The following is a 26,609-nucleotide window of genomic DNA, read 5'->3' as shown; positions in this document are numbered from 1 at the left end:
GGGAATCAGAGCCAGCTGGCAGCTGCTGCTGGAGAAAACACTACAGAAATCCCTGCTCAAGTTGCCTCTATGGGACCCTGGAGACTGCAGCCACGTGGAAGGTAGATACCACTGATTTGTAATAGAATTATGGTTTTAGCCATCTAAAATATATACCTCTAATTTTTAAGTGCTTTTGAATAAAAGTAAGTGTTTAATTCAAGATTTGTTTTTTGCTCGATTGTTCAAGTTTGTCTGTGCAATGTAAAACCCAATGTAAATCATGATTCCTGTAATACTGCATCCTCCTCCTAGATCAGGCTCACCAAAGGGATCAACATAGTCTAGAACACTAAAGACTACAGAAATAACAGAGTACTAAAATACCCAGATGACAGTATTGTTAATGTTAGGCAAGTGGCAGTTGTTCCTTGCCATTGCCTTAGAAGGTGAGAGGACCTGCTTTTAAATTCTGCAGTGTCCAATAAGGAATGAATGTTGAGCCAAATCCTATACTGTACATCAAAATCATAAAATTTGTCCCCATCCCAGTGGTCATAGATTATAGGTTAAAAAACAAGAGTCCAGCACATTCTGGGATGTCACAGATTTTGTATTCCTGTATAACTTTTTTATTTATTCATGTGCATTAACATTTCACATTTAAGCATCTACTCATATGATCAGAATGAATACAGAATTAGGGGAATAATTGCTTTAATTCCTTGACTTGACTGTATCCAAGTTATGATCTTACAATCTCCTTGTGAAATTTGAAATTAACAACTTATATGGCTATACTACTATACTATACTATACTATACTATACTATACTATACTATACTATACTATACTATACTAGATACATACAAGGAGTCCTATGACTTTGAAAGGCATTTGAATAGTCATAGGGCTGAACCTATGCATGTGTGTCACAGGTGGCACACAGACCCCTCTCTATGGGCATATGAGCCAACACTCCAGCTCAGCTCCACCACAAATATGTGTGTGCCTTCCACTGGCCAGCAGATTTTTGGGTCTCTGGAGTACATATGTGGGTGTATGTGGGGGGGGGAGAGATAGCAAGAGAGAGAACAAGAGAGAGAAAGAAAGCAAGAGAGAGAGAGAAAAAAAAACAAGAAAGAGTGAGAGAGAGAAAGAGAGCAACAGACAGAGCGAGATAGAAAGAGAGGGAGAGAGAAAGTGAGAAAAGAGAGAGAGCAAGAGGGGGAGAGAGAAAGAGAGAGAAATGACTCTTGATTTAAAGCATATGGTAAAAAGCACCCAAATAATAACAGAGAAAAAAACCCCAGCCGTGTGTATGTGTGTGTGTGTGAACTCTTGAACCATTTCCAATAGCCCTCACCTGTTATTGGAAGTGGTTCAAGAGTTCACATACACACACACACAAGGGGGGAGGAGACAGGGATGGAAAAATAGAAGATAGTAATAATAGTAATAGATTTTGGTTTTGTTTTATTATTAATTTATTTTTATAAAAAAGAAGGGAATTTTTTTCTTGTTTGTTTGTTTATTTATTTATTTATACTTCTATGCCGCCCAGTCCCAAAGGGACTGCTGCTCAGACACTATACTTTTCTGCCCACACCAAAAAAAAATTAGAGGAAACATTGCCCTGGGGGGGGGGAATTATTGCCCCCCTTGGAGAGGATCCACAATTTGGGCATCCTCCTCGATCCACAGCTAACATTGGAACATCATCTTTCGGCTGTGGCGAGGAGGGCGTTCGCACAGGTTCGCCTGGTGCATCAGTTGCGGCCCTATTTGGAAAGGGAGTCATTGCTCACAGTCGCTCATGCCCTCATCACCTCGAGGTTCGACTACTGCAACGCTCTCTACATGGGGCTACCTTTGAAAAGTGTTCAGAAAGTTCAGATCGTGTAGAATGTGGCCGTGAGAGCTATCGTGGGGTTACCTAGGTTCACCCACATCTCTCCAACACTCCGTGTCCTGCACTGGCTGCCGATCAGTTTCCGGTCACAATTCAAAGTATTGGTAATGAGCTATAAAGCCCTATATATCATCAGACCAGAATACCTCTGAGACCGTCTTCTGCTGCACGAATGCCAGAAGCCGATAAGGTCCCACAGAGTTGGCCTTCTCTGGGTCCCGTCAACTAAACAATGTTGTCTGGCGGGCCCCAGGGGAAGAGCTTTCTCTATGGCGGCCCCGGCTCTCTGGAATCAACTCCCCCCAGAGATCAGAACTGCCCCCACCCTTGTCTTTTGTAAATTGCTTAAGACCCACCTATATCGCCAGGTCTGGGGGAATTGAGACATCTCCCCCAGGCTTATATAGTTTTATGTAGTTTTAGATATTTTCTTTTAAATATTAGATTTGTTCATTGTACACTGTTTTATTATTGTTGTGAGCTGCCCCGAGTCTGAGGAGAGGGGCAGCATACAAATCTAATAAATAATAATAAATAAATAATAATAATGTGTGGGGTTATGCACATGCATGGAGGTCAGGCGCATATATGCAGGGGTGGTCCATTTTTGGTCCCAGGAGGCTGCAGGGAGCCATGCTGGTACCAAAGCAAGGCACAGTGGGTTGCACGACCCCTGTGGCCTGTTTTTTGGTCCCAGGAGGCTGCAGGGAGGCCTCTTAGGCCCAAATCGGAGTGCAGGAGGTATGGGGAGGCCTGCTAGGCGCATATTGGAACAAGCACAGGGTGGTATGTGTGTGTTATGCACACATTGCATTATGGATATAGGCACATGTGCATGCTGTTCGCACGTGCACACGCTTTTGGCATGCGATGACAAAAATGTTAGCCAACACTGCCATAGGGCGACTGAATTTAGTTATCAATAGGTTCTTTGTTGGCTCTAGACTAGGCCAAAATTTTTAGTACTTTCTCCTTTTGACCAAACAGTTCAACATATTGCCCTTCATTCCATTTCCAGTATTTTCATGTCAGTCCAGCAGGAAAAATAGAATAAACCTACCAGCATCAACATTACTGAGCTGTTCATTTTCTCAAGAAAAAAAGTACCCTTTCACCAGCCCTTTTCCTTTCTTTTGTGAAAAAGGCAACCCCAGGGAAGCAGCTGTGTATCTTCTACATTCATATGCTGCTTTTCTCAGCAGTAAATTTATAAAGCATCCTGTTGAATAGGAGACACATCCCATCACATGAATATCTTTCTTTTACAGATATAATATCCTTGTTGCAGTTCTTTAAAAAAGACTCAGAGGATTGGTTCCTCCCTTTATTTTTCTAGGATTCTCATACCTGTTTTTAGTTTCTTGCAACTGAATGATTAAACATAAGAAAAAATGGTAGCCGCATACCCTGAGGAATCCTGTTTTGCTACTGATTGTATACACCTGAAGTTTCAAAGGGGAAATAATAACTTTATTAGATTTGGTGGTTTTCTTCTCAGTAATAAAACATTTATGAGATGGAAACACTGTTCAGTGTCAGTAATCTGTTCCATACCTGTGGATGTTTCTTCTTTCTCTCTTGCTTTATTTCTTCTTTTTTAGTATGCTATGTTTCTATCTCTGGTCTTCCTGGCTGAGCTAGTGGCTGGCATTTCAGGATTTGTATTTCGTCATGAGGTGAGTAACTTCCTTTTTAGTAGGTTGATGGCAACAAAGGCTGAAGCTTCTTAGGATACTGGGTGTTATAATTTAAATAAATTCAGCAACTCTGTACGTTCTAGTTGCTTCTTTAATTGGTAGGAAGATGTACAGTCTTTTAATATTCTATATGAGCCTTGGTTACATTTATTTCGTTCATTGTACATATTTTCTTCTTCTACTTCCACTGTAACTCAGAGAGGATTTTTAAGATACAAGATCTAACTAAAATAGTTCTATTTCTTTCCTACAATATAATAATTTATTTCCTGCATTCTATAATAACAATCTACATAGAAATAGGAATTAAATTGATTTGGACTAATGAAATTAGAAGAGAATTTTAGAAGACAGATGTGTCTTGCACCATTCTATATTTATTATGTCATATTTTTCATAAGTTGAATGAAGACTATCTGACAGAATGATCTGATTATAATAAGGGGGGAGTCCAAAAGCCATTGTTGGCCCTGAAACCTGTTTTGGTTTTCTTTCTATTTTCTTTCTTTAAATTGTTCTGTCAAATTAATGAACCCTTTATATTGCTTTAGTGACATGAGTCCTGGGACTTCTGCTCAGGAATACATTATCATTTCTAATTAGAAAATAACAATTAAAAATGAATATATAATATGGTTTATTCTTCTAAAAAGAACCATCAATTTGATTTGGTTCCTGAAATGTTTGCTTTTTAGAAGCAGCTAAAGAACCAATCACCGACATTTTAAGATTTGAAGGACTGAATTTCCAAAAAATGTACAGTATTTTGAAACATCTGGAAGCATGAGTTAATTCATCTGCAATTCTTTAAAACAGCTAAGTCTTTTCCTAGGTTAACACAGGAACAAGAGAACACACAGGAAGTAAGATTCTATTCTTGGCACAAATATATACTGTTCCAGAATAATAATCAGTATTTTCCAGAAAACCTCTCAGTTTCTCTAAGAAACTTAGATCAACAGTTCTCGAAGTATGATCTTTCAGGAGACCCTTGAAGTCAAATAAATAAATATTTTAATATTTCCAAAGTTTAATTACTCTCCTCCTCTCCTCTGTTCTTCTCCCCTCCTCCCTCTCCTCTCCTGACCACTTGGCCCTTGCAGGACTGGAAATGATTAATACAAAGAATAAGTATCTTAGAATCCTTTAACAATTATTAGGGAAAAAATGATTAGGCTTACTACATGAGAATTCTGATTTTCATAAGGGGCATCTCTATATTGTCAATCAGGACAGGAATATTCTTTTTGATGCCATCACAGTGAAGAGGTCAAGGAAGAAGGCAACCTGGTTTTTTTTAAGGCACAGCAGCCTCATTCTTTTTAAATAATTACTTCTCCCTTTATCAGTCGGGATTTTGGCTCTTATAGTACCAAATGTGATATTTAATTTTCATTTCTCTGTGGTTGCACCAAAATAGGAAACTATTGAATGTTCAGTGATGACTTCCATTAATCTTTAATGTATTTTCAGGAGGAATGACATGAGAAATATATTTTTGACTTTTTATCTAAAAATCACATTTCCTCACTATTGGGTTGGACAGGAAAAAAGTCACTGAAAGGTTAATTAATTAGACTGTTGCCTCATGCAGTTTATCCCATTTCTCAATTTCCTTTTAGATCAAGGACACTTTCCTTAGGACATACACTGAAGCCATCCAGAACTACAATGGAAATGATGAGAAGAGCCGTGCAGTGGATGATGTACAACAGAGTGTAAGTTTAGAGCTGCTGAACTGGAAATTAGTGTTTGGATTGCAGTTTAAGGGTGTAGTTGTAAAGAGTAAAGAGGCTTTGACTCTTGATGGACAACTTAATCCAGTTATCTTCATTGATAGATTTGTTTCTTCTTTCATTATGTCATTTATAAGTGGGTTTTGCCATTCTCCAATGCACTTGCAAGGAGAGTCCAACGTGGGTTTCTGATTGGTAGGGACTGAGTTTAACTTTAATATTAGGTAGGCACTGCCCCCTAGCCCTCCAGTCTAAAAAACTCAGTCACAGTAAAGGGACTCTAAGTTTCTCCTCTAAAACTTTTAATACTTTAGAAGTGGTTTTGTATGTAAGTTTATTCTAACATTTCATTTGTTTTTCCTTACAGGAAGAAAATTCTGTTTGGAATGTCTTGAAATCAAATGTGTAAAAACTTTCCTAAATTTTGTAACAATTTTCCTTCCTTTTTCTCATCCTTATTAGCTGAGTTGTTGTGGCGTCCAGAACTATACCAACTGGAATACTAGCCCTTATTTTAGTGAACATGGAATTCCCCCAAGTTGTTGTACGAATGCAAGTGACTGTAATTCTATGGACCTGCGTAACATTACTATTGCTCCTACTAAAATAAACCAAAAGGTATGGTTCATTTCAGGTTTTCAGAATAAAATATTTAATTTTATTAAATTAGCCTATTAATAAACTTTCTCAGTGGTTTCTTGAATAACTTCCCAAATACATACATACATACATACATACATACATGTATTTCTCTATCTCTCTGTTATGCCCAGTATTTTGTGACCCTGTCTTTGGTTACTGATTATTGAGTAATATCAAAAGTAAATCAAATAAAATTAAATAAATGCACTGAGACATGTTTCTGGTGGATTGCTAATGCTCTTATCTTGGTCATAATGTTTTCTAGGTATTAATAGGAAAAATGTGTTTTCTACATAGCCCCATTAATAAACTTTTGTAAACATTGATGCATCTTACAGAGTAAATCCCAAATCCCCACCTCTAGGGACCCAAATTGAATGTCCAGTCCCCAATCCACATACTGTTATGTGGGGCACATCTTCAGGTGGTTTTGTCCACCTGGAGTTGCAGGATAATTGGCCTTTACTGGATGTAAATAACTCCATTAAGCAGCACAGTAATTCGTGAGAGCAAATCTCCCTTTTTATTCACATGGGCCATCTTCACACGACCTCTTTTCCCAAACCCCAATGCATGCGTCCCCCTTCCCCATTAACTATGGCAGCCAATGACAAGCAGCATCAAAGGGAGAACTCATGCTGGAGATCCAACTGACATTCGGCCCTCCTACAGTAGAGATGTTATCCATAAGGAAAAAATATAAGACAAAATAGACATGATAGAAGAAATCTACCAGGGGAGTAAAATAACATCAAGACTTGTCAGGGTATAGAATGAAACAGTTGGAGGAGTTTAGGGGCCTGGACATCCCGAGTGTTCTTCCATTTAGAATAGAATATAATTCTTTATGGGCCAAGTGTGATTGGACACACAAGGAATGGTCTTGGTGCATATGCTCTCAGTGTACATAAAAGAAAATATAGATTTGTCAAGAATCATGTGGTACAACACTTAATGATTGTCATAGGGGTCAAATAAGCAATGAAGAAACAATCAATATTAATAAAAATCTTAGGATACAAGCAACATTCTGCTGCATGAATCCCAGCGACCAGTTAGGTCCCACAGAGTGGATCTTCTCCGGGTCCCATCAACTAAGCAATGCCGCCTGGCGGGACCCAGGGGAAGAGCCTTCTCTGTGGCGGCCCCAGCCCTCTGGAACCAACTCCCCCCAGAGATTAGAACAGCCCCCACCCTCCTTGCCTTTCGTAAACAACTTAAAACCCACCTCTGCCACCAGGCATGGGGGAATTGAGATCCTCTTTCCCCCTAGGCCTTTACAATTCTATGCATGGTATGTATGTATGTATGTATGTTTGGTTTTTATATTAATTGATTTTTAATCATCAATACCAAATTACTATTGTACACTGTTTTATTGTCGCTGTTAGCCGCCCCGAGTCTCTGGAGAGGGGCGGCATACAAATCCAATAAATAAATAAATAAATAAATAAACAAGTTACAGTCATACAGTCCTATGTGGGAGTAAAAGGATGATAGGAATAATGAGAAAAAACTAGTAGAAATAGAAGTGCAGATTTAGTAAAAAGTTTGACAGTTTTGAGGGAATTATTTGATTAGTAGAGTGATGGCATTCGGGGAAAAAAACTCTTCTTGTGTCTAGTTGTCTTGGTGTGCACTGCCCTGTAGTGATGTTTTAAGGGTAGGAGTTGAAACAATTTGTGTCCAGGATGCGAGGGGTCAGTAAATATTTTCACCACCCTCTTTTTCACTCGTGCAATATACAGGTCCTCAATAGAAGGCAGGTTGGCAGCAATTGTTTTTTCTGCAGTTCTGATTATCCTCTGAAGTCTGTGTTGGTCTTGTTGGGTTGCAGAACCAAACCAGACAATTATAGAGATGCAGATGACAGATTCAATGATTCCTCTGTAAAACTGTATCAGCAGCAACTTGGGCAGTTTGAGTTTCCTGAGTTGGTGCAGAAAGAACATTCTTTGTTGGGCTTTTTGATGATGTTTTTGATGTTAGGTGACCATTTTAGGTCTTGAGATAAGATTGAACCTAGAAATTTGAAGGTCTCTACTGTTGATACTGTGTTGTCTAGTATCATGAGAGGTGGAAAGATGGAAGGGTTTATCCTAAAGTCTACCACCATTTATACGGTTTTGAGTGTGTTCAGTTCTAGATTGTTCCGGTCACACCACAAAGGTTAGTTGTTCAACCTCTGTCTGTATGCGGATTCATCATTGTCTCGAATGAGTCCAATCACTATTGTATCATCTGCAAACTTCAGTAATTTAACAGATGGATCATTTGAGATGCAGTCATTGGTGTACAGTGGAACCCCGACATAAGAGCTGCTCTACTTAAGAGCAACTCGAGATAAGAGCTGGGAGGGGAGAGATATTTTTGTTCTACTTACAAGCCCAAATTCGAGATACAAGCGCCAAGGAGCTGTCTCCTGAAGCCAAACGCTAACTTCCGCGTTCGGCTTCAGGAGACAGCTGCGAAGCGGCGCGCGTGTTTTAAAAGGTTGCAGCCGGCCTGGGGGGCTCGGGGGGGTGCTTGCAGCTTTCTTTCTTGCTCTTTTTCTTTCTCTCTTTTACCTTCCCTTCCTCTATTTCTTCTTTTCTTTCTCCTTCCCACCTTCTTCCCTCCCTCCCTCCCTTCACTCATTCCTCTCTTACTCTCCCCATTCATAAGTTTCCTTCCTTCCTTCCTCTGTTCCTGTCCCTTCCCTCTTTCCTTCCTTCCTTCCCACCCTCCGTCCATTCATTCACCCATTCCTCTCTTGATCGCTTAAAGCCGGTCCCTGGTGCAAAAAGGGTTGGGGACCTCTGTCCTACAGGATTGGGTGGCAGAGAAGTTGAACATATGTAAATTTAAAAGTTTAAGAAAGTTTACAAGTTAAGTGAAAGAAACTTCATTATTCATTTATATGTACATGTACATTTCTTCATTAAAAACATGTCTTTCTGCATAATTTAGACTAACTTTGTGAGTTTTTTGAGGGCTGGAACCAATTAAAATTATTTACATTAATTCCTATGGGGAAAAGTCGTTCGAGATAAGAGCTGCTCGACTTAAGAGCCCAGGTCCGGAACGAATTAAACTCGTATCTCGAGGTACCACTGTATAGAGAGAAGTGGTGAGAGTACACAGCTTTGGGGGGGGGGGCTGTGCATGTATCTGATGTGATTTTTCCTAGCCTCACCTGCTGCTTCCTGTCTGTTAGGAAGCTTGTGATCCACTTACAAGTGTGTTCCGGTTTTAAACTGTGAGGGAGGGAAATGTTCCCAAGCCACCAAATATTGTACTTTCCTCTATGCTTCCTGGACCCAGGATCTCTTTGAACTCGAAGTGTTGTTCACCTTTGATAAGGAGGAGAATTTGAGGGACAGGTTGGCTTGGTCAAAGAGGAGACATGCTCTGGTATCAACCAGCTAACATGAAACACAGGGTGGATCCATCTAAGGGTTTGGGATAGTTCTAGTTGTACCGTAACCGGATTTATGATCCTAATAGTGAAAGCGCCTACATACTTAAGTGCACGTGCTTGGAAAATAAATCAGTGATCACTTAAATGACTGTTCCCCCCATTTTCAGATAATTCAACAATGAACTCCATAGATATTTTCTTCCATGGGTCACTAGGACTGGCAACACTCTGGAAGAGTCCAGCAGGCCTCAGCAGAAGCACACACAGGTCAAATGGCCATGTAGATTTCTACGTCCTTTTTCAACAAGGGGCACCAGAACTGCCATTTGACTAGGTGTAAAGTTTTCATGAACCCAAAGTGTCCAGCGGCTTTTGAATCATGGGCCCATTGCAGCACAGTTCCTCTAAGACTGGTGAGGATGTATAGTTTGGCAGCAATCCATGCTAGGCCACTTTGCATGGTGTACTCATTTGAGTGGGACAGAAACCAGTTATTGCTTTTCAGCACGCCTTTCAGCTCTTTGCTTAAGTAACTGGAAAGGTCAAGGTCTGCTTTCTCCTGGGCTCTGTTGATCACACCGGGGTAGCCAGTTGCTTAGAGGAGTTAACTGGGCGTATTATTTCTGGCCGAGCACTATTATTTATTTTATTTATTTTATTTATTTATTTTATTTATTTATTTTATTTATTTATTTTATTTATTTATTTATTTATTTATTTATTTATTTAATTTATTTTATTTATTTATTTATTTATTTATTTATTTATTTATTTATTTATTATTTAGATTTGTATGCTGCCCCTCTCCGCAGACTCGGGGCGGCTCACAGCAAAATACAACAATTAATAACAAATCCAAATATAATTTAAAATATTTAAAAAGAACCCCATTTTACTAACAAACACACACACAAACATACCGTGCATAAATTGTACATGCCCGGGGGAGGTGTTTCAGTTCCCCCATGCCTGACGACAAAGGTGGGTTTTAAGGAGTTTACGGAAGGGAGGGAGAGTAGGGGCAGTTCTAATCTCTGGGGGGAGTTGGTTCCAGAGAGTCGGGGCCGCCACAGAGAAGGCTCTTCCCCTGGGGCCCGCCAACCGACATTGTTTAGTTGACGGGACCCGGAGAAGGCCCAATCTGTGGGACCTAATCGGTCGCTGGGATTCGTGCGGCAGAAGGCGGTCTCGGAGATATACTGGTCCAGTGCCATGAAGGGCTTTATAGGTCATAACCAACACTTTGAATTGTGACCGGAAATTGATCGGCAGCCAATGCAGACTGCGGAGTGATGGTGAAACATGGGCATACCTAGGTAAGCCCATGACTACTCTCGCAGCTGCATTCTGCATGATCTGAAGTTTCCGAACACTTTTCAAAGGTAGCCCCATGTAGAGAGCATTACAGTAGTCGAACCTCGAGGTGATGAGGGCATGAGTGACTGTGAGCAATGAGTCCCGGTCCAGATAGGGCCGCAACTGGTGCACCAGGCGAACCTTGGCAAACGACCCCCTCGCCACAGCTGAAAGATGGTTCTCTAATGTGAGCTGTGGCTCGAGGAGGACGCCCAAGTTGCGGACCCTCTCCGAGGGGGTCAATGATTCCCCCCCCCCAGGGTAATGGACGGACAGATGGAATTGTCCTTGGGAGGCAAAACCCACAGCCACTCCGTCTTATCCGGGTTGAGTTTGAGTCTGTTGACACCCATCCAGGCCCCAACAGCCTCCAGACACCGGCACATCACTTCCACTGCTTCGTTGACTGGACATGGGGTGGAGATGTAAAGCTGGGTATTATCAGCGTACTGATGATACCTCACTCCATGCCCTTGGATGATCTCAACCAGCAGTTTCATGTAGATATTAAATAGCATGGGGGAGAGGACTGACCCCTGAGGTACCCCACAAGGGAGAGACCTCGGAGTCGACCTCTGACCCCCCACTAACACCGACTGCGACCGACCGGAGAGGTATGAGCAGAACCACTGGAGAACAGTGCCTCCCACCCCTAACCCCTCCAGCCGGTGCAGAAGGATACCATGGTCGATGGTATCGAAAGCCGCTGAGAGGTCAAGAAGCACCAGGACAGAGGATAAACCCCTGTCCCGGGCCCGCCAGAGATCATCCATCAACGCGACCAAAGCAGTTTCCGTGCTGTAACCGGGCCTGAAACCCGACTGCTGGGGACCTAGATAATTGGCTTCTTCCAAGGACCGTTGGAGCTGGAGCGCCACCACCTTCTCAACAACCTTCCCCATAAAGGGAAGGTTGGAGACTGGACGATAGTTATTAAGTACGGCTGGCTCCAGGGAAGGCTTCTTGAGGAGGGGGCGCACGAGCGCCTCTTTATAGAGTGTTGGAAAAACTCCCCTCCCCAAGGAAGCATTGGTAATCTCCTGGACCGAGCTCCGTGTCACCTCCCTGCTGGTGGAGACCAGCCAGGAGGGATACGGATCCAGTAAACAGGTGGCGGAACTCACAGCTCCAATGGCCTTGTCCACTTCATCAGGTGTCACCAGATCAAACTCTTCCCAGACAGGTGGACAAGTACATGCCCCAGTCACCTCGACTGACTCGTTGTCAGTCGACTCTGTTTTCCAATTGGAGTCGAGGTCGGCCCGGATCTGAGCGATTTTATCACCGAAAAACGTGTTAAAATCCTTGGCACTACTCTGCAAGGGCTCCCCAACTCCCCCCTGGTTAAGAAGGGAGTGGGTCACCCTAAACAGAGTGGCCAGGCGGGATTCCGCTGATGCAATCAAGGCGGCATGGTACACGCATCTTGCCGCCTTGAGCGCCACTTTGTAAGTCTTAATAAAAGCTCTTACAAGTGTTCGATCAGATTCAGACCTACTCTTTCTTCATCGCTTCGCTAGACATCTCTTCTGGCGTTTCAACTCCCGGAGCTCCTCGTTGAACCATGGAGCTCTACGGGGTCTAGCGCCATGGAGAGGTCGCAAAGGCGCAATCCGGTCAAGAGCCTCCGCTGCAGCCTTGTTCCAGGCCTCCGCAAGAGACTCCGCCGAACTGTGGACGAGTGCCTCTGGAATAACCCCAAGCACCGTCTGGGGCAGAACATCTTAATTGGTTCCGCCTCCCTGCGGGGAAGGATTGGAGCCAGGAAGTCAAGCCGTAGTAGGAAATGGTCTGACCATGACAAAGGCAATGCTTCTAAGCCCCTTAGTCTCAGACCATTACTCAATTGCTCAGAAAGGAATACCATGTCAGGTGCGTGCCCTCCCTCGTGAGTCGGACCCTGTACTACTTGAGTCAGGTCCATGGCTGTCATGGACCTCGGCGAAACCCAGAGGTTTCGCCGAGTGACGGCAGGTTGAAGTCCCCCAGGACAATAAGTCCGGGGAACTCCACCGCCAACCCGGCTACCTCCTCGAGTAGCACAGGCAGGGCTTGTGCCACGCAGCTGGGAGGCAGGTACGTGAGAAGCAAGCCCACCTGAACCCCTAAGTCCAATTATACTGGGACGATCTAGATAAAGTATCTGCCATAAAGTTATTTCCCCCAGGAAGGTAGTGCAGGGAAAAATTAAAATGGTTAAAGTGTTGTGCCCAATGAATTTGCTTGGGAGACAGTTTTCATAGTGTTTTTAAGGCTCCCAGGTTTTTATGGTCAGTCCACACCTCAAAAGGGTATTTTGCCCCTTTGAGGAAATGTCTCCAAGTTAATAAGGCCCATCAGATAGCAAATGCTTCCTTCTCCCATATTACCAATCTATTTTGAGTTTCAATTAATTTCCTGGACATGTAAGGGCATGATTGTAAGTCCCCAGTGGCATTTGTCTGCAATAGCACAGCCCCTACAGTAACGTCATTGGCATTAGCCTGGGCTACGAAGAGAAAAAAAGGCTACTTGGCATTTCATTGTCCATTCGAGGGGATGGCTAGACTTTGGCTTGGCCTCACCTTTTGTCTTTAAGAGGTTGGTAATTGTTGTGTATACTCCCTCTCAGCCTGGGGAATGCTCAGATTCAGAGGGAGAGGATGATTTAGAACCTGTCAATTTACCTGATTTAGAAGCAGAAGAGAGTATTTGCGAAAGAGAGAACTTGACATAGAAATGGGTTCATCTGAAGACAGATGACTCAGATAACTGTCAGGACTGGAGATGGATTAATCCTAAATTCAGACAGCAGCAAAGAAGATTAGAAGACATGAGCAAGAGAAGGTTTTAGTTGCATTTTAGAGCGTGAGGAATTAATTAATTAATTACCTCACATCCGGGAGTGAACGGAAAAGATGATTGCTGATATCAATTCTGACCAACCAAGATGGATTATTTCAGTTAAGCTCCGGCACATGAGCTACCTATTGTGTGATTTATAACCTGTTTTATGGCTTGTTTAGCTAGCACTGATTAGCCCATAAATTTCAGAATGACTTCTGGAATCCAGTGAAGTAATTATTTAAATAAACTGCCTAACTACTCAAGGGGAAAACAGAAATGATTTGTGCGGTGCCACAAAAGCTGTTGTACTGAGAAGTAGAGGAAATAAAGAGAAGTTTTGCTGTGTTTTAAAAGACGTCTGATCAGCATGTTATTTCAATTATTATCTGGATTAGCCTGCAACCAGAACACTAATGGGTAACACAATTTTAGCAAAGGCCAAAATGAATTGTCAATAAAAGTTCACAAAACTCAGGAGGCTTTGCAACTGCTTTCTGGGGTGGGGGACACACTCCATAATCACCCACACCTTCTCAGGATCCATTTCTATCCCCTTATGTGATATACAGTAACCCAAATAGTCAATTTTATCCTCCTAAAATTCACACTTTGACAATTTGGTGTATAGTTCAGCAGCTCTGATTTTTTTCCCCCACCAGGACTGAGCACACTAACTTCACATGTTCCTCCCTATTTTAATGTCAACTAGGTAAACCAGGACCCCCTTGTAGAGATGCTCATGCAGCACCTCATGGATCAATTGCATAAACACAGTAGCTGCCTCTTGTAATCCAAATGGGAGCACCTTGAACAGGAAGCAACCCAAAGGGCAGTTTAACCCTGCTGTTCTGTTCGAATCTGTGCAACACAAAATCGAAGCTTGAGACCCTGTAAAAAATTTTCCCTGCATTTCTGAAACTTGAAATTTCATGACTTTTCATCATTTCAGGGGTTCTCCCTATGATAATTTTTGGGGTGGGTGGGTGGGGGGCTTAGTTTTTGCTGGGCAAAAAAAGTCACACTTGTACTATTTACAAGTCTGTGTGACTCGCACCAAAAATTCTTTATTTTAAGTGCTTATATTTGGTCAATTTGAAAACTTCTTTCCCTTGTAAACTAGGTTGAACATTTCTGTACACAATGAAATGAAAATTGAAATAAAAAAATAATGCTTATTGGTTTATTTTGTTTATAAAAGCCCGCCTGCCCCCTTTTTTTTGTGAATTTGTTTTCAATCTATAGATAGTTTAGTCTGCAAAATGTCTACAATTTTACTAGATTTGGTGTGGGATTACTAGTTTGAACATTTCTGATAATAAGAAAAATATAAATGAACTGAAAAAAATGATGCTTATTGTTTTTTTAAAATCAGAAATAAGGCCTCCCCCCGCCCGGCTGCTTACAACCATTTTCACTTTAAATTTTTTTAGGCTCCAAATCCAAAATATTTTTAATATCTTAGGCATTCATTTACTCAATTTAACATTGCTGATCATCATAAAAATATTTTTTTTGGGGGGGGGGGGGCTAACTTTTTTCTGGGCAAAAGAACCTCACGTTGAATCTGTTTCTGCTCATATAAGACCCGGAGAAAAAAAAGATTTTTTTTAAGGTATTAAATTTGGTCTTTTTGAAAATTTCTTTCACTGGGAAACTAGTTTGAACATTTCTGAACATAATGATATGAAAATTGAACTGAAAAAATTGATACTTATATTTTTATTTTGATTAAAAAAAACAACCTCCATTTTTTGAGCATTTTGTGTCAGTTTATATTAGGCTACAAATCTCTAAGGAATTTCCCCCCAAAACTTTTGATATACTAAATTGAACATTCCTGATCATAAGGAAAATAGAATGAACTGAAAAAAATGATGCTTATTTGGGTTTTTTGGTCACAAAAGGGCCACCCTCCTCGGCCTTGCTGTGTGACATTAATTTCACTTTTTATATAGATTTGTCTAGACATATTGGGAATATCCTTTTGAAAAGCAAGCACATGATAGCCAGACAACTAATTTTATGAAAGAAATCCATTTTACTAAAAACAAGCATGTAATTTTAAAATTAACAGCATAATTTTTATATAAATTGAAATAAATGAACACAGCGGGGGAGGACTTTTATGTGCAAAATAAACAAATAAGCATTAATGTTTTCAGTTCAATTTTCATTTAATTATGTTCAGAAATGTTCAAACTGGTAATTCAATGCCAAAGTTATTGAAAATATTTGGAATTAGGGGCCTAGAAAAATTTAGAAAGTGACATGCTTGAAAAAACGGGGGGACGGCCCTTTTATGAGCAAATTAAACAAATAAGCACCATTTTTTTCAGTTCAATTTTCATATCATTATGTTCGGATATGTTCAAACTAGTAATTCCAAACCAAATTTAGTAAAATGTTACGTTGTTTGCAGACAAAACTATCTATAAATTGAAAAAAGAAATCACAAAAAAGGGGGGGTTTATGAGCAAAATAAACCAATAGGCATTATTTTTTTATTTCAATTTTCATTTCATTGTGTGCAGAAATGTTCAACCTAGTTTCCATGGGAAAGAAGTTTTCAAATTGACCAAGTATAAGCACTTAAAATAAAGAATTTTCGGTGCGAGTCACACAGACTCGTAAATAGTACAAGTGTATAGTGGTTTTGAACAGAGCAGTAGGGTTAAAGCAGTTTTCCACTCATCTCCCTCCTTAATGTGAACTATGTAATAAGCTTCTCTCAAGTCCACCTTAGTAAAGATTTTTCCTTCGCTAGATAAGCCAACATGTCCTTCGTAAGGGATAGCAGGTAAACATTCTCCACCCATACCATGTTCAGACCTTTATAATCAATGCATAAACAAAGAGAGCCATTCTTTTTTTCACAAAACAATATTGGGGCAATCACCCACAGCATAGCTGTTTGGATGAAGCCACAGTTTAGATTTTTGTCATTAAAAGCTTGCAGTTCTCCAGCTCTTGCTGGATCATCAAGTAGATCTTTGACTTAGAGAGTTTCACCCCAGTGAGGATTTCTATGCAGCAGTCAATGGGGCGATGGGAGCACATCTGAATCCCTGAGGTTCCAGTATTGTTTTGGGATTTTCTCCTCACTGTCTAGGCACTCACTTACTACAGTCCTAGTTCCTTTGTGGCCCTGGCTCTGGATGGGGTTTTGACTCTCCTTTCTAGCTGGAACAGATTCCTAAAAGTCCCTTCCTCCAATTCACATGGGGGTTTCATTTTCAGAGCCAGGGTAATCCAAGCAAGACAAAATGTTCCATTCTGGGAGCTACAGTCAAAATGGGTGAACAGTGCAGTCAAGCGGTAGGGAAAGCGAGTGGAATGCTTGGCTGCATAGCTAGAGGTATAACAAGCAGGAAGAGGGTGATTGTGATCCCGCTGTATAGAGCACTGGTGAGACCACATTTTGAATACTTTGTTCAGTTCTGGAGACCTCACCTACAAAAAGATATTGATAAAATTGAACGGATCCAAAGACGGGCTACAAAAATGGTGGAAGGTTTTAAGCATAAAACTTACCAGGCCGGCTGTGACCTTTTAAAACAGCCGCGCCGCTTCCCCGGAAGTTCGGCTTTGGCGTTCGGCTTCGGGAGACAGCTGGGAAGCGGCGCGGTTGTTTTAAAAGGTCACAGCCGGCCTGGGGGGCTTCCCAGCACCCCCCCGAACCCCGAACTTTTGCCGAACTTCCGGGTTCGAGGGGGTGCTGGGAAGCCCCCCAGGCCGGCTGTGACCTTTTAAAACAGCCGCGCCGCTTCCCAGCTGTCTCCCGAAGCCGAACGCGGAAGTTCGGCTTTGGTGTTCGGCTTCGGGAGACAGCTGGGAAGCCGCGCGGCTGTTTTAAAAGGTCACCGCCGGCCTGGGGGGCTTCCCAGCACCCCCCCGAACCCCGAACTTTTGCCGAACTTCCAGGTTCGGGGTTCGGGGGGGGGTGCTGGGAAGCCCCCCAGGCCGGCTGTGACCTTTTAAAACAGCCGCGCCGCTTCCCAGCTGTCTCCCAAAGCCGAACGCGGAAGTTCGGCTTTGGCATTCGGCTTCGGGAGACAGCTGGGAAGCCGCGCGGCTGTTTTAAAAGGTCACAGCCGGACTGGGGGGCTTCCCAGCAACCTCCCGAACCGAACCCGGAGTTCAGAAAAATTTTGCCTCTTCTTACGAACGTTTTTCGAGTTACGAACCGGCATTCGGGAGGCTTCTGGGAAGCGCCGCCGCCCGGCTGTCACCTTTTAAAACAGCCGCGCAGCTTCCCAGCAGTCTCCGAACGCCGGTTTGTAACTCGAAAAAAGTTCGTAATAAGAGGCAAAAATTTTCTGAACCCCGGGTTCGTATCACGAGTTGTTCGTAAGACGAGGGGTTCATATCTTGAGGTACCACTGTACTTCAAATTGCACTAAGAATCAAAGAGGAAACAATACAAGAGAAAATATATTATTTTCTCATCCCAGTATGTATCAGCCAGCATTTTGGCTACATTTAGACCAACTATAAGCTTCCAGGTCATCTTGAAAAGCAGTCCAATATATATAGCATACTGTATTTTTCAGAATATAAGACGCACTTAAATTTAAAGAGGAAAGCAACAAAAAGGTTTTTGGCCACTGTATCATTTTTGGCCCTTTTTACAGACCTTTTTCCAGGTTTTCTGCCAATTTTTGAAACTTTTTGGCCCATTTTTGAGGCTTTTTTCAGCCTGTTTTTCCCCAAAAAAGCATTAAAAATGGGCCAAAAAGCCTTTAAAATGGGTAAATAAAGCTTTGAAGAAACAGACAAAAAAGCCTTAAAAACAAGCCAAAAAGCCATTAAAACAAGCCAAAACCCCCTCCAAAATGGGCTGAAAAAAAGCCTCAAAAATGGGCCAAAATATCATTCAAAATGGGCTGAAAAAGCCTTGAAAGTGGGCCTTAGAAAGGCCCCAGAAAGGGTCACGCAGAAGCCACAAACCAGCCACCGGGTAGCCAGTGCTTTGATAATATTCGTTGTAATAAGACATAGACATTTTCACCACCTTTGGGACACAAGAAAGTGCATCTTATGGACCAAAAAATATGGTATGTGCTATTATAAAATAGATTAATTTCATGTTAGATTAATTTATGATTCTTGATTAACTTGTCTTTTCTTTTATGTACACTGAGAGCATATGCACCAAGACAAGTTCCTTGTGTGTCCAATTAATTTCACCAATAAAAAATTCTATTCTATTCTATTCTATTTTATTCTATGTCCAGTTATGTTGGCTCACACTCAGAATTCTTAGATTGGTTATCCAGAAGCCAATTGGTTTAAATTATAAGATATCTTGGAGGGCACCAGGTCTGAGTAATCTGATTGGGTGTGTATTTCATTTACTTACAAAACAGCTGAAGTATTACTGATGGAATGGTTTTCATCTTCTTCACATTTCAGAAATATACATTGATGAAGCTGGTTTCTTTTCTGCTAAAATACTAATGACAATAGTCATATAGCATGAAATAAGGTGTGAGCACATTATTTAGAAAATGTTAACAAGAGGTATATTTTATCTGATAATTTTTCAACAATTATAGTGAGAATATGCAGTGGGGACAGAATAATTAAAGAAGTATTTTAAATCATATTTGTGATGAATTTCAGAAAAGTTATATTTCTGGAGTATGGGAAGTTTATACATGAATATAATTATTTAGCTATATTGATACTGTATATTTCTCTACAAGGAATAATTAAGGAAACAACTTTTTCTAAATGTTCCTTTGAGTAACATTTATTGGTTTTAATCTTATTTTAAAATGTACAATTTATGAGTTATAAAAAGTGTTTTACTGATATACTCCTTGCCAATTTTGATTCCTGGTAAATGGTATGTCATTGACTTTTGTATATTGAATTGAATAACTATTTTTCAAATGAGCATTAGACATGGACAAGAGAATATAATTTTGAAGAGTGATTAAATATTCATTTTTTTTAGGGCTGTTATGATTTGGTGACCAGTTTTATGGAGACCAATATGGGAATCATAGCTGGAGTTGCTTTTGGAATTGCATTCTCACAGGTATACCATTTTATTGCTTTGAAGTGTGTTTGGCCCAGCTTCAGGGAGGGATTATGGAGAGGTACAGGCCTCAAACTGTTCATTAATTCTTAGGTCATTGATTTTTCTTTTTTTAACTTCAATGGAGTTTTACCTAATAGAGAATATCAGTTACAGTGAAGGGTTGCAAAAAATTTTACTACCACACTGTGGGCATGGCTTGTTTTATGGGTGTAACTTGCCAGCCCTGTGATCAGGTGGGAGTTTCTTGACAACCATGTGACCAGGGGGTGGCTTATAGGTCAGGTGATTGGCTTAAAGGTGGCCAACTTGACATCACTCACATTAAGGGTTTGGGTTAGGGTTAGGGTGCCTTGCCTCTCCTCACCTCACAGACATACAATTTCTCTATTTACTGTTACTGAACATCCAAAATATACTATTTAATTCTATGTACCATATTTTTTGGTGTATAAGTCGCACCTTTTTACCTCAAAAAGGTGCTTTAAAAATTGGGTGCACCTTATACACTGAATGGTGCCGAGGCCACCAGGGGTGGAATATATTTATAATACACTTGCGACAGAAGATCCTTGGAGCGGACAAGTTAACTTCGATTATACTTAGCAGACTATCTATTTTCCTAACCAACTCAGCACATAATCACCAACTTGCACAGCATCGAAATTTTACTAGAACTCTACGACCTAGATTTGGAGAACGCAGAATGGTCTGATATACTAATTATTGGTATAACAAATATCTTTTTAACATCAAAATTTTGCTATACCCCTGACTAAATTTGATAACTAACACAAGGTCTCTATATTGTCCAATAACCATTCTATAACTTATAATTTTACAATTTATTCTACAATTTATGCTAAATACTGAATATACTGATTAATTAAAAATTCACTGTACTTACCTTAATGAATTTATTGCCCTTAATATTTACTATACGTAATATAATAGGATATTAACTGCTACTAAGTGTAACATTTAAAAAATCATTGTACATATTAACTGATATTAAAATTTATTGAACTTATTGAATTTATTTTAATGAATTAATTATCCAACTAATCATCCAGTGTACCATTTAACTAATTACTGTACATATTAACTGAACTTAATCTCCCCATGTATAGAATAATCTGTTAGGAGTCCATTAACCCATTGATTCCCTCATAGGCTATTTGATTATAATACTAACCCCTTAAGTGATTTTCTCTTTTGAATATTATATATTAAGTATAAAGTTATTATAAGTTAACAAAAGGAATATTAGATAAGATTTACGCATTGTATTATTCTGATTAAGTTTATATGTATTCTGATTAAGTTTATATGTATTATTCTATCTAGTGACTTTCTATTGGTATTTAGTAAGAGATAATTTTTTTCAGAAACTAACTTCAATCAAGTTTAGGCCTTATCCTCTTAATAATCTATATACTCAAACTTTACAATATATATAAGTATTTAATATAAAATCAGCTTGATCCTGTCCCTTCGCCTCTTCTTTCCTTCCTTTATTTCTTTCACTAGAAAGAACTACTCTTATAATCTATATTCATATAAAATAACTGAAATTAACCTATCTTATTACTTTCTTACCCACTATCTCTTCTTCTACTCCCTTTAACTGGTTGTTATTTGTACTAAGGCCCTTCGATAGATTTATCTGGAACTGCCCTCTCGCTTCTATAACTAAAAGTCCAGCAGTATATACTATTTAAACTAAATTCTGGATCGGACCATAAGACAATTGTACAAGTGGGCTAGTTGGTGGTCCATCGGAAAAATGACAAGCCTTTCAAATTTGTCCAGAGTCTACTGGTCAATCTACTTCAGCCATACCGAGTCCCTCTACTCAGAGATCTCTGGAAGATATGTTACCCAGAGAAAGATCTAGCTCATATAAAGACCTTCAAGCCACTCTGCTTCAAATGCAGGAGCTAATGCTTAAGAACCACCAAGATATCAAAAAAGAACTTGGTGAGGTTAGAAATGACACAACAGAGCTAAAAGAGAGGATGCAAAATATGGACAAAAGGCATGAGGCTTTCGAACAGCAAATGATTAAACAAGATAAAAGGATTCAAGATCTAGAAGGCAAAATTGACCAGGACCATAAACAATTGGAAGACCTGACAGATAAACTAGTCCAGGCCAACAGAGAACTTGAAAATACAGTGATACAATTAGAGAGCGAGAAAGCAAATCAATATCTTAGATTCCAAAATCTTAGGGAGGAGAAAAGTGAAGACCTACCAGACACTATGGCCGATATTCTTTCAAAGGCTCTGGGCATTGAAAAGGATACAATGCTCAACGAAATAGATGAAGTTTACCGAATAAACACCAACTACGCTAGACGCCATAACCTCCCTAAAGAAGTACACATCAAATTTGTTAAAAAATCAGTTAGGGACGAAATATTGCACAGAGCTAGGGATGACCCCATAGAATTCAAGGGGAGACAATTGGTAATCCTTAAACAAGTTCCAAAACACGTCAGAGATCTACATAGACCCTACACCTTTTTGTCAGCCAAACTGACCAGGCACAATGTAAACTTTAGATGGCTGGTCCCTGAGGGCATGCTAGTGACCTGGCAAGACAGAAAGCTAAAAATCGATTCGGTCGAAAAGGCAGAAGAATTTTATGATAAAAACTTCCCCACTGAACGGTCTTCCGACATACAAGAGAGGAAAGAAACAAAGAACCCCCAACCAACCAGTCCACCATCCACAGAGCAGACCCTACTTAGTTTGGAGGGAAGTCAGGCCACTGATAGTTTAACCTCAGGTAATAATGGCTATACAGGATATCCAAAAGAAACAAGAAGTACTAGGGCAACAAGACCTAAATATAGATAACCTAAACCTGGCTCAGGAAAAACCAAACAAGGGAATCAAGTTATATACAATTAATATAAATGGACTGAATGCTCCCAAAAAAAGAAATCAAATTTTAAATAAAATTGCTAAATTAAATTTTGACATCATTGCAATGCAAGAAGTCCATATTAAACATAAATATGAACATCTACTCCAAAGAAATAAACTTGGGAAGTTGTTTACATCTTTGGCCGCAGAAAAAAAAAGGGGTGTAATATGCTACATCAATTCGAACATCCAAGCTAAATTGAAATACAAAGATAGGGAGGGCAGAATTTTAATCTTAGAATTAAATATAGAACGAGATGCAATAACACTAATTAATATCTACGCTCCGAATGAAGGCCAAGAAAGATTTTATAAAAGATTGTTAAATATTATTAAAGAGCACTCCACAGACAATATCTGTCTAGTAGGAGACTTTAACGGTATAATTAATCCCGAACTGGATTATAAAAATGACAAGATGACCAAACAAAAGAAAAGAACATTACCGAAAGCTTTCTTTGAATTAATTAAAGAACTAAAATTGAAAGATAGTTGGAGAGATAGAAACCCCAATCTTAAAAAATATACCTTCTATTCCGATAGGCACCAATCTTGGTCAAGATTAGATATGGTTTGGGTAACAACAGAAATTAATACCAAAATTTATTCGACAGAGATCGATTCTAGTTACATCTCAGACCATAATGCACTCAAAGTAACTTGGAAAGGATCTAAACAGTGCTGCAGATGGTCTCTTCAAAAATCCATATTAACTCAGGAAGAGTTTAAGGAAAAATTCCAAACTGAAATGAACTATTTCTTTCAAGAAAATCCCAAAGACCATACAAATCTCCAAAATGTTTGGGACACAGCCAAAGCTGTTATCAGAGGGATAACGATTTCATATATGGCCAAAGAATTTAAGCTAAAAAAACACAAATAGGCTAAATTAGAGGAAGATTATAGGGCCTTAGAAGAAGAACTCCAGAAATTTCCCCCAAAAAAAGAATTTAAACAAAACATGCTACAAATCAAACATCAACTAAATCTAATAGATCAACAAAATTTGGCACAACAAATTAAAAGAACTAACCAATATAATTTTGAAAATGCCAATAAACCTAGCAAATGGTTAGCCAATAAACTCAGAAAGCAAAAAGAAAAGAAACTTATAAATTGTCTTAAAAACAAAAATGGGGAACTATGTCACGACCTGGAAAGGAAGAAAAAGATTGCTGGCGATTTCTACAGTAAACTTTACGAGTATACTGATATTACACAAAATAACACTCAAGAGCTAAAAATGCAAGAAATTCTAGAACAGGCCAAACTACCTAAAGTTCCACAAGATATGGTCAACATAATAAATAAACCGATCACTGACACGGAATTAAAAGAAGCAATTAAAAATAAAAAAAACAACAAAGCACCAGGGCCGGATGGGCTTCCCGTAGAACTATATAAAGATCTGCCCATAGAAATGGAAAAGGCCCTATTAGAAACACTGAATGAGGCCTTAGACAGAGGTAAAATCCCAACTTCATGGACAGAAGCAAACCAAGCAGGAGCCTGTCTTTCCATGGCAGGAGCAGTGGCAGTGGTGCTTGGGAGCCTGAACAAGTCCATCCCCCAGGATCTATCCCTCCTGCCATGGAAAGGCAGCCGAGGGGAAAAGTCTGGCAGGTCCTGGAGGATGGGCTCGTTCAGGCTCCAGAATGCCGATGCCCCTGCCATGGAAAGGCAGTAAAGGGGAAAATAAGCCCATCCCCCCTCAGCTGCCTTTCTATGGCAGGATCAACGGCGGTGGCGCTCTGGAGCCTGAACGAGCCCATCCCCCAGGACCTGCCCCTTCTAACATGGAAAGGCAGCCGAGGGGAATGTTTGGCAGGTCCTGGAGGATGCGCTTATTCAGACTCCAGAATGCCGACGCCGATGCTCGTGCCATGGAAATGCAGCAAAGGGGAAAATAAGCCTTTCCCCCTCTCAGCTGCCTTTCCATGTCAGGAGCGGCAGCGGCGCTCAGGAGCCTGAACGAGCTCATTACTCAGGACCTGCCAGAGAAGAAAACAAGGGAACTTCACGCTGCCATAGAGAAAAGCCTGCATCATTGCAAGCACTTCCGGTCCGAAGCCAGCCGGTTTTCTCACCCGAGTGGCCCAACTGAAAAAATGGACCGTTGTGGGAACAGAAAGATGCAAATAGATAAGAATGGATAAAGGGGTGGGGGAATAAGATGTGTTCCCAGTTTATAACTTCCTGATAAATCTTGCTGCTTCTTAAACCTTCTCTCTCTCACAAAAAACGGGAGTTTAACTGAATCTTTAGTGCTCTAAAATGGGGGTCTCCAACCTTGGCAACTTTAAGATTTGTGCACTTCAACACCCAGAGTTTCTCAGCTAGCAAAGGTGGCTGAGGAACTCTGGGAGTTGCAGTCCACAACTCTTAAAAGTTAGCAAGGTTGGAGATCACTGCTCTAGAAACACTCCTTTTAAGGAGTATTTCAGATTTATCATTATCACCATATACTGTATTTCCATGCACTTCATTTGTGAAAATTGGAGTAGTCAAGAAAGGGATCTTTGAAAACCTCGTGGTATAGTATTAAGGCAACTTCAAGTATTAAAGTATAATATTAAGGCAACCTCAGCAGGAAATTGTAAATTATTCTATCACTAGCCATTTCTGTGATGAAAGGAATAACTAACAAAATGAATTGCCCTTATTTGTTTTGTTTATTTGTTTGAGTTAGGGGTTAGGAATGCAAGACTCTTAAATCTGGTAAGTTTAAGGCTTGTAGAGGAATTCTGGGAGTTGAAGTCCACAAGTCTTGAGGTTGAAGTTTGTAAAAAGTCTACATGGTTTTAAAAAGTATACATGGTTGTAAAAAGTATTCTGCTACACTGGTATTTTATTAAACAATATAATACTATATTATTATTATTGTTGTTGTTGTTGTTGTTGTTGTTATTGTTATTATTATTATTACCACCATTTGGTTCAGAATATTTTTTCCCTTGTTTTCCCCCACTAAAATCTAGTTGCATCTTATACACAGAAAAATATGATATATAGGCCATATGTGTATATACATATTACACTCAGGCACACAAAAATATACATTATCTACTATATAAACTGCATGCACACACAGCTCTTCTAAAATTATACACATTCAACCTCATTTACTGTGACAGGAAACACATACCCAGAGCCCAGAAGTGAAAAAAAGAAAAAAAAATCCAAATTTTTCTACTGGTTCTGCCTACCTGACCAAAATTTTTCTACCAGTTCTGTGTACCAGACCGTACCCATAGGAGCCCATCACTAGTTGTATCTGTCAATACTCAGACCAACTATTTTAAATCATTTGCTTGACTGTTTAGTTGGATTATTTTTGTGATGCTGCTGCTGCTAAGAACAATGTTGATAGCAGTTTAAATGCTGTTTTACATTTCAATATTAACCATTAAATTGATTAATAGTAAAGTTAAGAAATGCAAAGAAGCTAGTTCTGTCTGTCTGTCTGTCTGTCTGTCTGTCTGTCTGTCTGTGTATGTATATATATATATATATATATATATATATATATATATATATATATATATATATATATATATATATATATATTATAGTACATAACTAATATATGACATTCACTAAATAAAGTATATTAAATAATAACTAACAGTCAAAATTACCTTTCAAAAAAGTAAGCAAATTCTTGAAGAATCTTAATGACAGATGCAAGCATTCTCTTTGGTAGATGTCTCAATGTTCAAGAACCCTGAATGCAGATGGATGGTGATATGTCATAAAGAACTTTTGTCATGAACTTTCCAACTTGTCAGATTTTTTTTTGTCTTGTTGCCATTGGAGGTAAAATCTTTGTTCTACTAGATTAATCTTTTCAGTGGTGATTCAGTGTGGGAGTATAATCCACATAAAGAGCTGATAGATAAATTAGTGAAGATTGGACTTAATCCCTGGATAGTTCAGTGGATTTCAAGCTGGCTGAAGCATAGACATCAGAGAGTTATTGTTAATGGCGAGTATTCTGAGCAGAGACAGGTTACAAGCGGTGTGCCACAAGGGTCTGTTCTGGGTCCTATTCTTTTTAATATGTTTGTGAGTGACATAGGGGAAGG

The 26,609-nt window shown here is 39.9% G+C and overlaps 1 protein-coding gene across 2 annotated transcripts in view; it reads left to right on the top strand.

Moving 5' to 3' along the window:
- The window catches only part of TSPAN7 (tetraspanin 7), a 210,265-nt gene that overhangs the window by 170,457 nt on the left and 13,199 nt on the right, over window positions 1-26,609 (top strand). Inside the window, exons 3-6 of one of the 2 annotated variants that reach the window (XM_070750575.1) lie at window positions 3,493-3,567; window positions 5,211-5,306; window positions 5,787-5,942; window positions 19,508-19,591. In XM_070750575.1, the coding sequence (XP_070606676.1) occupies window positions 3,493-3,567; window positions 5,211-5,306; window positions 5,787-5,942; window positions 19,508-19,591 (411 nt within the window). The remainder of the gene's footprint in view (window positions 1-3,492; window positions 3,568-5,210; window positions 5,307-5,786; window positions 5,943-19,507; window positions 19,592-26,609) is intronic. The other variant, XM_070750576.1, reaches the window with a different exon arrangement.

This window comes from Erythrolamprus reginae, chromosome 4, assembly GCF_031021105.1.
Source record: "Erythrolamprus reginae isolate rEryReg1 chromosome 4, rEryReg1.hap1, whole genome shotgun sequence".
NCBI classification, from domain to species: domain Eukaryota; kingdom Metazoa; phylum Chordata; class Lepidosauria; order Squamata; family Dipsadidae; genus Erythrolamprus; species Erythrolamprus reginae.
Note: the sequence above shows the minus strand (reverse complement) of the source record. Positions and strands in the feature narration are given on the sequence as shown.